This window comes from Dipodomys merriami, unplaced genomic scaffold, assembly GCF_024711535.1.
Source record: "Dipodomys merriami isolate MVZ:Mamm:240054 unplaced genomic scaffold, mDipMer1.0.p SCAF_4, whole genome shotgun sequence".
NCBI classification, from domain to species: Eukaryota; Metazoa; Chordata; class Mammalia; order Rodentia; family Heteromyidae; genus Dipodomys; species Dipodomys merriami.
The window spans coordinates 35,379,009-35,391,220 of NW_027205603.1; the positions used below are offsets into that span (position 1 = coordinate 35,379,009).

General features: G+C 39.8%; 1 protein-coding gene across 5 annotated transcripts in view; it reads right to left on the bottom strand.

Annotated features, from left to right (window-relative positions):
* The window catches only part of Asph (aspartate beta-hydroxylase), a 204,273-nt gene that overhangs the window by 49,602 nt on the left and 142,459 nt on the right, over positions 1-12,212 (bottom strand). For all 5 annotated transcript variants that reach the window (XM_069990787.1, XM_069990784.1, XM_069990785.1 and 2 more), the window contains 2 exons: positions 9,289-9,439; positions 5,335-5,471 (listed from right to left, as the gene is read on the bottom strand). In XM_069990787.1, coding sequence (XP_069846888.1) covers positions 5,335-5,471; positions 9,289-9,439 — 288 coding nt within the window. The remainder of the gene's footprint in view (positions 1-5,334; positions 5,472-9,288; positions 9,440-12,212) is intronic.

Consider the following 12,212-nt stretch of genomic DNA (forward strand, 5'->3'; position numbering starts at 1 on the left):
AAGAGCCTCCTAACTGCAGACCCTCTGCATTCTTGAGGTCCGTTCTCCATGTGGAGACCTGAGGGTACTCGGTCAGATCTCATCCCTCCTCTGGTACATTTCACTTAGAATAAAAATCCAAGTTCTTGGAACCATCTCCAAGGCCCCCACCTGTCAGGGCTCCTCCACTGCCCCATGTAGCCAGTGAGGCTCACCCGTCTCTGAGTTGCTCATGGCAAGACAAAGGCACACTTGTGTGAAGACCTTCACATCTATAGCACTCTTCTGTTCCCCTCCAGTACCCAAATGTCTACCTGGATGAGAATGTCCTTACTGAGAGGTCATCATTTCAGTGAAGCTATACTTAACCACCTCCCCACTCCTAAGACAGTCCTCACCCCAGCACTCCTCCAGCTCCTACTCTTTTATCCTTGTTCAGTTTTCTTCATCTGATTTACTCATTGCTTAACCAGAGATTTGCTCCTTGCTTATCCTGTTGCTCAGATGTTTTTGACTTAGGAACTCTGAGCAAGCTGAGCTGCACAGGCACAGCTAGTCTGTGATTCCTAGTGAGATCTCTGGAAGCACAGGCTCTATGTGTTCTGTGTCATCCACAGCACTGGCCCCATGTTAGACAGTGAGCAGAAGCTCAATGTGCATCTCTAGAATCGAAGGGATGGACGCAGATCATGTTTCTGACAGCACAGTTATGCAGGGAGGACTATAATTATGATAGCCACACAATGACATTTCTGCCAACTGTTGACACAGGGTCATCATCTCAAGTAATTAATCAGTTCAATTAATTACTAGGCATTTCAAAGCACACTGAACTCTTCTAGGCCATGGATATAGTCTTCTCAGGGGATGTCAAGCAAAGGAGATGCATTCACAATTAACTCAGTGTGGATGGGAGCAAAGTCCAAAGGACATTTAGGGTTGAATAGGAGTTCACCAGGAGAAGGGACAAAGCATTCAAGACACAGGATAAAGGAGGCAAAAAGGGAAAGAGGGCCAGGAGTAGCAAAAAAGAACAATGTTAAATTACAAACACAAGGCAACAGAAGAGGCTGAGGACAGAAGTCACATGAAAACACACAGATTGATAACTTGTACAAGATAATTTCTGAGCAGAAGACATTATCATCACTACTACTTCTGTCTGAAATATTCTTAGTTTGAAACAGGCACATGGCTCTTATATGTGCAGATTATACATCTTTGTCTATATTTACTGATACACATGGGGAAGTATGAAAATATAACCCAGTTGTTTACTTGACTATATTTATTTTTATATTATATTTTGTAAGAATATTTATACTATTTGCATGTTTTATATACAAATAATATATTTAAATAAAACATGTTTGTATGCAAATTCAAATAATATATTTGTATATAAAATATACACAGACAACCACAACAAACCAGTACAGCTGACATTTTTTATAAAGTCCTTGCAAGACATATATTAAGGATGTTTTAATAAAATATATACAATAGACTCCTTATTCAGGGTTTAACATTCTGTCATCAACAGTGTCTAGAGGCCTTGTGCAATAGTTCATGCCTGTAATCTAAGCTACTTGAGAAGTAGTGATCAGGGAGGTCATGTGTGTAGGGCAGCCCAAGCCAAAAGTTCAGAAGACCCCATCTCTAATAAAAAGTTACTTGTCATCACAGCTATGTGGGAAGCACAAACAGGAAGATCATGGTCCAGGATTGCCTGAGAATAAATGTGAGATCCTATTAAAAAAAAAACTAAAGCAAAAAGGGCTAAGGTTTAGCTCACATGAACAGCACCTAACTGACAAGTGGAAGCCCCTGAGTTTAAACCCTACAACTGTTGACAAAGAACAAAAACACAACAGTCTGAAACATTAAATGAAAGTTCCCTGAATAAACAATTCATGTTTTAATATGTGTGCCATTGTGAACAGAATGATGAAATCTCCCACAACTCTGTTCTACCCTGCTGAGGGCTTGAATCAATCACCCCTTTGCCGGTGTTTCCACACTGTATGTGTTGCCCACCCAGAAGCCACTCAGTATTCATCTCCATCCCTAGATTAGCTGTTACAGTATCTCAGTGCCTATGTACAGAAACCCCTCATTTTGCTTAATAATATTCCCACAAAGTATCACTGTAATACAATACACACACTCACAAGTGTGTACATTGTTCTATGCCATCTCAATTTCCAACATTCACTCTTGGTCTTGTAATATAATAATCCACCATGGATAAACAGACAGGGAGAGAGGGTAGAGTTGCTATAAGTAGCACTGTACATAGATGTTCCTAAAAGAGTAATTTATAATCAGTTAAAGACTTTTTTATCAGTGAAATGAAACATTTAAAGTACTGTTTCATTTCATCTTAAAGCCTTATCTTGAAGTATATCCTTTTTTATAGTGTAGATACAATATTAGTGTTTATACATAGGTAGCTAATATATAAATCCACGAACAACCTATTGCAGGTATTTGCTTGGATACTTCTTCTGGAATGGCACACAATCACAAAGATTAGAAATGTACTCATTACCTTACTTATGTAACTGTAACTCCTCTGTACATCACCTTTATAATAAAATTGATTTAAAAAAAAGATACTGCTATTAATAACAGGACCCACAGAAGCCAAGGGAGGGTGTCCTGAGTTTGGGCTTGAGGAAAGAGAGAGGAGAGAAAGCCTACATATAGTAGATCAGCTTACAAAGCAAGGAGGTAAACACTGAGAGAAGGTAAATGAACAGAAAACAGTGACAGTACCAAACTGTAACCTCCACGAAGGCAACTTGGGCATTTATTTAATCAACTATTTTCTCAGCCAGTATGTGTGCTTCTTCATAACTGTGTGTTACATGTGAAGGATCAGCCTAAAATACCAGGGATGGAAGGAATCAATGTTTGGCTCTGGAGCAGAGCTAGTTGGAGTAGCTAGCACCATCACTAACTGGAAGGGAGACAAATGATCTCCCAAAGCTGCAGAGGTGAGCAACTTACCATCAGTTTAAAGCCAGTCACTTTTGAAAGTGGAAGCAGCCAAAACCCAGAACAGAAACTATTGGTTTGCAAATTTACTCAAAACCAGAAATCAAAAAAAGAGAAAAATATAAATTCCTATATTAGTTGTCTGAAAACAATGGTTGACAAAGATAAAACAGGATAAACTTTAGCTGAAGAAAGAGAATCAATCAGGAGCCAAATCTGTAATCCTACCTACTCAGGAGCTGAGATCTGAGGACTGTGGTTTGAAGCCAGTCCAGGCAGGAAAGTCTATGAGACTCTTATCTCTAATCACAAAAAAACCAAAAGTAGGACTGTGGCTCAAGTGGTAGACCACTAGCCTTGAGCAAAAGAAGTTCAGAGATAGTGCTCAGACTCAGAGTTCAAGCCCTAGGACCAGCAGAAAGAGAGAGAGGGAGAGGGAGAGGGAGAGAGAGAGCGAGAGGGGAAGAGAGAGAGAGAGAGAATATCCATTAAACACAGTTCATTAGTGAGGAAGTTAGTTAGAGGAGGAGAAAAGGGCAAATCTTACACTTATTTTCAATTTATTAAAGTTTCCTTAAAAAGAAACCCATTCAGTTGTATAATATGGCCATATTTTACAGGTTTTGCATCCTATTATGCTCAATCACAGGAGGTTATGATTTCACGTGTATAAACAATGGAGGTAAAATTAATTTTACATGGAGAAGTAAACTGCTTCACTTATTTGAGATTTAGTGTCAGGCAAAGGGGATGAATATATTCAAGGATGGATTTTTAAAGGTGAGAAAGGATAAATCCATATTGTGTTAGAGATAATAGCCATTTTTTGGATCCTACCCTAATTTCATGTGTGCTCGGCATTCAGTCAGCCCTTTATTGAGTTTTTTCAGAAAGGGAGAGGGAAAGGAAGGAAAAGAGAGAAGAAAAATAGGAAAGAATTCTATGAGGAAGGAGGGAGGGAGGAAGTGAGAAAAAGGAGGAAGAAAGACAAGGAAGGAAGAAAGAACCAAAGAAAGAGGGAAGAATAGGAAAAAGGAAGAATAGGAAGGAAAGAAGGAAGGAAGGAGGAAGGGAAGAGGGATGGAGGAAGTACTCAAGGAGAGGGAGGGTAGGAAGGAAAGATACTTCCATCTTTGTGGCCTTTGAGAGTGGTAGAATAGAAGTTGTCTGTTAGAGTTTGACAGTTGTATATCCACAAGCTCCTCCATCACTGAAACACATCACTGAGACACATGATGTTTCTCAGTAAACACTACATGATGAAGTGAGTATGTGTGGCCCTTATTAAATGCCAGCTCTCACATGAAATAGAATTAATTATGATTTGCAACAGACTTAAGGGACACTACACCTTTTCAACACTGTAGTCTCAATCTACTCATGCAGCTATTAGTGATGTCATAAAAAGCAAAAGTCTTATTTCTGTTCTCCTGAATAACATAAAAATGATGATAAGGATGAAGAAGCAACTGCTTCACAATTCAATGATTTTCAATTAGGCATCAGCAGCAATAAAGAAAGACAAGTGCCACTCTGTGAGCAGGCCAGGTCTCTGGATAGAGGATGAAACTACTGCAGTTGGTGGTGTTTTGCAGACAGAAGAAATCATATTGTCTAACACGGAGTAGTAGTATTTTGATGTGAACAGCAGATGCTTGAAAACCATTGATCTACAGCCCCGAATTAAAAAAATAAGAAGGAAATACATCCTTCTTTTTCCCCCACAGAGGCATTAGCTTTCTTCTGCCTAAAAATTCATTTCACATCCTGCTTATTCTGTACATGAATTTCCTCATTACCTAAAGAAACAAGCTTTCTAGTTTTATAGTTGCTTGGGACTTAGTGGTTCTCTATTAAAACATCCATTGTAAGGTGGAAATCCCTTCAAAGGCATTCTTGCCCGAAGATCGAAAAGTCAATTCCCTTCTGAAGAGTGAGTGACCTCCACAAGCCCCAAAGGCCCATGTGCCTGGGTTTCCTCCAGACTTCTATTGCAAAGGGACAGAGTACATGTTTCTTTTTATGTTCACAAGCATTTGAGTTCCTCTTCCTATCACAAACAATACTCTCAATTGTGCATGAGCTGGTAAAGATAAAGTCAGAGGGGAAAAAAATCACAATTATAGTTGGAAGCTTTGATGTTAACTAAAATTTAAACTCTTCTGATAAGAAAAATGCATTGTAAAAACGAAGTTTTGAACTTATGAATTATAATACCACCAGACATGCTACTTAAGGGAATGAGAGACTGGGTGGGTGTTACATGTAATCTGCAAATAGCTTTAGAAGCTAAGATTGAGTAGGAGAAGGATCAATATCCAAGGAACTCTGATTCAGTAGAAGATAGATGCTCACCTCTTCATACACCTTCTTGGCACTGGCATTGTCCCCCATCAAGAGGTAGCCCACTCCCAGGTCGTTCTTTAAGGAGATATCCATGGGAAAAAGTTGAACTAATCTCTGCAGGGTGAGCAAGGAACCTCTCATGTGACCTGATTTGGGGGAAGAAAAAAAATACCAACAGATCATGCACATCTTTGTATTGAGAACCCAGATCATGACAGACTATTCAACCAGAATGAAAAACAGCTCCTACCTGACTTTATCAATGTCTTACTAAGAAATATTTAGTGGAATTCATGATGTTGGTATGATGATGCCAACAATTTTTTATCAGTAGACAATATAAAATTAATTATAGCATGCTCATTTCCTATTAATATTTATTTCTTAGGCTAAATGCCTCAAGAAATTTTGTTATCAATTCTTTGTAAAAATAATTTGCTGAAATATTTTTGGTTAGGTTTAAAATTATAGTAGAGGGTAGAGAAATTAAAACTGCTGATGATTTAAGGGCCAAGCACCTGGTGTAAAACATTAAAATAAAAAAAAAAAAAAGATGCACAGGACAGTACTTTGCTCCAGACACCACCTCTAGGATAAGTGTACTTATCTCTGGTACTGACCTAGACATGGAGCAAAGAACACATCATCCAGTGCGAGGAGGCCCTCTAGTGGATGATGGGGTGCTATACACTACAGGGATATGTTTATTCCAAAGGCAATCTGATGGAAATGGCAGAGGCCACCTGTCATTATTCTTTGTCACAGCTGGAAACCCAAAATGTTTAAGAAAAAATAAGTGCTAAATAACATTGACCATACATACAAAAAAACCAATTAAAAGACTCATGTTCATTTAAAGTGAACATTAACCAAGAGTGTAAAAGGACCATCAGTGAGCAAATACAGATGCCAACTTCAGTAACAAGCCATCTGCTTAGAGCATCACACACATACTGGTCCCATGGCCTGTACTCCATTGCTGGACAACTGTATTCCCGCATCACCTGGAGATGAGTACCTCAGCCGGTCATTCCCTCACTAACAAATCTGACTCTGTTGTTCTGGACATGCTGTTTTCCTACCTGCTCACCTAGACTCACACTTCACTTCTGTGTGCTTGTGTGTGTGTGTGCGTGTGCGTGCGCACGTGCATACATGCGTCTGCCCACCCACACATGCCAGTAATAAGTCTTGAACTCAAGGATTTGTGCTCTGCTTAGCTTTTTCCACTCAAAGCTGGCACTTTACCACTTGAGCCACATCGCCACTTTCAGTTTTTTGGTGGGTAATTTGAGATACGAGTTTCTTAGTCTTCTGTGCCCTGGGCTGGATCTCAATCGTGATCCTCAGTTCTTAGCCTTCTGAATAGCCAAGATTACAGATATGAGCACCTGCACGTAGCTGGTGCTTCTTCTGGACTCCTGTTAAGCATAATGAAGGTGCAGATAAAATCCCATGTGGAGCCATCACACTGTCCCTTCCCCTCTGCCCCTGAGATCCCTGTTCTACTGTAAGGCAATTTCACCACCTTGACCTTTGCCATGAAAATTGCCCTATGGCCTTAGAGCTCAGGTGACCTTGCTCCATTCTCATTTCAGCACAAAGAACATATACAAATTAAGGTACTGAAGGAGGGATGTGGAGGAGGGTGTGACTTCTTCACATGCAGTCTTCTTACCAGGTTGGGAGAAGGTGTGCTAAGTGAGGTACTTGGCACAAAACTTAAGAAGAGGTGCCCCAGTCTTCAATTCTGAGCTGAATATTTCAATATATCCTTTAAAAATTAATGCAAAGTCATGGGATTTGAGAGTTGTTTCCCCCAACACACCTCCATTCTTCATAAGATGTCAGGTGGCGAGCAGTATTTTTTACTCATTCCAAGGAGAAAATACTCTCTGTTCTATTTTCTCAAATGAGATCAGCATTTTATTTTAGCATTAAGATACTCTCATTGTGATTGCTAACTTATCACCTGACTCAAATCTACCATGAAATTGACATTAAACAAATGCAACTCAGTGGTTAGTAAATAGTGTGTGATGTTCAGAGTTAATATAAACTGGAATAGTTATGTGTGGTTGGTGTTTTTGTTGTTTTGGCTAGGCCTGTTTTTTTTTTAACTTTTATATTTTCAAATAAACTTGTAGTTTCATTTGTAAAAAATTTTTAAAAAATTAATGTCAACATTCATGATAAACAAAACATTAACGCTTTAAAGGCAGAATCTCTAGTTGGTAGTAAGCAGCACTACACTGAAGAAGAGGCATCAGTTACAATGCACCCACAGCAGCAACTGCCACTGACTGAACTCAGTCTGTACTGAACGCAGCGTGTACTTAGCTCAGCGTGGCCATGCCTGTCTAGTTTTGTGCTGTGTGTTTGCCTTTCTCTAGACTGAGCTTTATGAATGTAAGTCTAACAGACCATTTCTTACAGTTTTCCATTATCACTTGGGCTCTCTTCCTTATCATAGTCTGATCATCTACAAAAAGACATGGTCTCCCTTCATTCTGTAGCTCAGAACAGATTAAAGGTTAGTTGAAATATGTACTGGTGGTTTGTGCTTGTAATCTTTGCTACTCAGGAGGCTGAGATATGAGGATCACAGTTCAAATTCAGCCCAGGCAGGAAGTCTGTGAGACTCTTATATCCAATTAACCATCAAAACAGCTAGAAGTCAGGGCTGGGAAGGTAGCTCAGTGGTAGAGTGCTTGCCTTGCATGCATGAGGTCCTGGGTTCGATTCCTCAGCACCACATAAGCAGAAAAAGATGGAAGAGATGCTGTGGCTCAAATGGTAGAGTGCTAGCCTTGAGCTAAAGAGCTGAGGGGCAGAGTCCAGGCCCAGAGTTTAGGCCCCACGACCAACAACAACAACAATAACAAAAGCCAGAAGTGGAGCTGTGGCTCAAGTGGTAGAGTGCTGGCCTTTAGTAAAATGGGGCCCTGGCTCCGAGTTCAAGCACCAGGATCCATAAAGAAAAGGTAAGTTAAGCCCTATGACTCATCTAAGCCTCCCCTAAGTGGACTATGAATGCATTTATATAATGTACAGTCAGCAGAGCACCCATTTCCTCAGTAACACATATCTCAGAGCCTTCCCTCCTCCTTCACACAGTAGGGAAAAAGAATCACAAGCCTGGTTGACATGGAGTTAGCAGCTAGTCTCATATTGCTTTTGACACTAGGAGCTGGGATCAGTTAAGAATATGATTTCTGCCGCTCTTCCCAAACTGTTTCCAAGATTTCTTATGTCGAAAAAATGAATGTCTTATCTTGTTTGGTACAGGTTCAAATTTTATAGATACAACTTTTAGAGGGCTGGGTATTTCTAATATTCTAATTTCTATTAACTAATATTAATTTCTAATAATTAAAATTATTCTACTGATAGTTTTACATTCTAGGAATCAGTTTGGTAGTTAGAAAAGAATGTGGTAATTCACTAAGTGTTCATTCTAGACCAACTAATTTATTATCAAATTCTCCAAACCCCAAGCATTCTATTTGACTCATCTTTAAATTGGTGCACAAGGGTGTAAAATGCTCACTGCATCTATTGTATTTTATTTTATTTTTTTGGTCATGGGGCCTGAATTCTGGACCTGGACTCTGTCCCTCAGCTCTACAGCATAAGGCTAGTGCTCTACCACTTGAGCCACGGTACCACTTCTGGCTTTTTCTGCTTATGTGGTGCTGAGGAATTGAACCCAGGGCCTCATGCATGCAAGGCAAGCGCTCTACCACTGAGCCACCTTCCCATCTCTCATTGCATCTTTTTAATTATTGAGGTTGGATTTTTATTTTAGTTTTAACAATTGTCAGTCTAAGACAGTCAGATAAACTGCTGAAATTAGTTATCGAATGCAGATTTCCTCTCTAATTTTTGAGTATGCAGGGTTTGGGGGCTCTTCAGGATAAAAGTGTGCTATTTCCTACTGAGTTTACTCCTACTGTCGCCCACCTAGAAACTGCTGGCGTTCTGACCGCCGCTTCAAACTCAGCTTCACCAGGTCAGTGGGGACATCGGGCAGGCTGGCCACCTCTTGGTAGGTCTCGATGGCTCTGCGCAGAATCTCATTGCTCCTCCTCTTCTCGGCTAGGTCATCTTCACACTAGAGGAAACCCCAAGACGAGATTCATGTTCCACAAGCACCAATGTTTGCAATTCCCCAAAATACTCACATAAACTTAACTTTGTGTGACATGTTTTGCAAGAAATTCAAGACGTATTAAACTTTTATCTTTGTCAAGTGATTCAGACTAAGAAAGCAAAACATCACATTGTTTTAATAATAGAAAGCAAAGTATGCTACTGCGCTGCAAATGAGAAAGAATGTCATAAAAGCACGAGCAATGCAAAGCAACAGAAGGGCTGATGAGGACTTGTATGGTATGAATTATAGAAGGAGAACAAGAAAGGGGGTAACAACGCTCGACTAGAAATGTACTCATTGCTTTATGCATGTAACTGTAACCCCTAGTCTTTCTTTTGTGTGCTCATTCTTTCACTGATTCATTTGTTCATTCATTCATTCCTTTTACAGCTCTAAGGTGAGGACACTGCTCTGTGCATGTAGGAGACGAAACAAAACAGATGAAACCTAATTCTCCTTTTACATCCATTTTGGAAAGGACAACATGACAAAAGAAGAATAAGGATGTCATGTGTCTGATGGTAGTAAGTACTATGGGTAGAGACAGAGCAGGCTGAGAAATACTGGATGAAGCAGAAGGACAGTTGTGAGTTTAACCAGGAAAATTGGAGAGGGCATGAAAGAGGAAACAGGTCAGGAGATATGTGGGGGAAAAGAGATCAACGAAGAGGAGCATAGTACAGGGAGGAAGAGAGCTGGATGGTGGCCATCGAGTGACTCAGGACCTGAGAAGCTACTAAAATTTCTGCTACGTTCAGAGAGGTGGACAGACATTGAGGGGGAAGTTGACAAGCTCTCACTTCTATGTTAAAGGGGTCACTCTGGCAATAACAGTGATACCAGGTTGAGGGGATGGGGTAATAGCAGAGAACCCAAGTAGTATTCTGCAGCAAGAAGACAGCCACCCCATGGCTGTGACCAGGGCTATGACAGCAGTGATGGAGGTGGAAGGAAGGGAAAATTACAGATACTTTGAAGGTCAGAGGCAACAGAGTTGCGAACTGAACACAGGCTAGGAAGAAAGGAAGAGAGAAGTTATAGATGAATTCAGTGTCCAATGTACGTGGTCATTTGGTGGAACTATTATATCACAGAAATAAGAAGATAGCACAGAAACAGGTTTAAGAGTATGAATCAGGAGTAGAGTTTAGGATATATCAAGTCCAACTGAAGATATTGGCTCAGAGGTGTAATATATGAATGAGTCTAGAGTTCAGGATGAGGTCATCATTAGGGACATACACGGAACATACACCTATTTAAAGGTAGGAAAAGGTGTTGAGTACAGAGAAAAGAAGTCTAAAAATTGACACTCCAAAGTTTCACTGTTACTTGTTGTCAGGAAAATAGGGAAAGATGAACAAGAAGGATGGAGGAGTAAGTTAAGAAGAAAATGAAAACAATGGTATTCAGGAGGGCAAGTGAAAAAAAAGGTTTCAAAGGAAGAGTTCAAGTATATTAAAAGTCAAGTTGGACTAGATGAAACTGGGGACTGGAAGGCGTGGAGCCTGTGATGGCCTGGCAATGAGTTTTCACAGGACTGCTTAGGGACATGACTCTATGCAACAGCTTCAAGAGAATGTAGGAAGATAGAAGAGGAACTTGTTCAAGGAGTTTAATTATAAATGAAGGTAGAGAGATATGCCAGCTGCTAAAGGGGATTGGAGACATGGAGGGATTCAAATATATATAAATATATATATATACACATATATATTTGCTTTTCAAATATATATACTTGAAATGTATATATATATATATCAGAATATATGAACATGTTCACCTATTTAAAATGTTTAATTTGTTAACAAAACATATGTCCTAAGATAGCTACAGATGTCTGTAGAACTCAACTAAAGCATCACTGCAGAATTTGAGGATTTGTAAGAAAGTGATATGCATCTTCCTTCTGCCACCCACAAATGAACAAAACAGTACAAATTAATACCAGCAGATAAAATAAGACATCTCTGAGAAACCTTCAGGAAAACACTGTGTCCATAAAATAATTTGTTCGCTTGGTTGCCCCAAGATGAGGAAGACTAGAATTCAATCAGTGGGCAGATTACTGAGAGAGAAAAAGGTATCGGACAATAATCTCTAAGATTAGAAAAAAGCAATTTACCCACGTTTGATGGAAATATGCCTCCAATTACTCAATTATCTTTTCATACCTGTAAATATCTCACAGAATAGATTTATTTACCAGGAGATGAGCTCAAATGTTGATCACTTATACTGGTCATGTGACCTGTGTGGTCTTCCATTATATATTCATACATAGCTTTTCTGTCTAGCCATCAGCTTCTTGTGAATCTGGCTATAATGAGTTAACTCCTCAGTTCATAAACACTGATGATCCAACAGAAATAGCAACCTAAGCGTAGGAACTCCTACTGAAACTATCAAGAATACCTTCACCATCTGGAGCCTACCAAGCTACAAAACAGATTAGAACTGAGGTCTCTCCAAAGATTGTGGAAGGATAAATGCTTGCCATGACGATAGATAGACAATAGACAAGAATACATTCTTCAAACTCAATCTGAGCTGGGCACCAGTGGCTCATGCCTGTTATACTTGCTGCTCAAGAGGCTGAGATCAGAGGGTTGCTGTTCAAAACCAGCCCCAACAGGAAATTATGTGAGGCTCTTCTCTCCAATTAACCATCAAAAAGTGGAAGTGGAACTGTGATAGGGTGCCAGCCTTGAGGGCAAAAGCTAAGGGACAG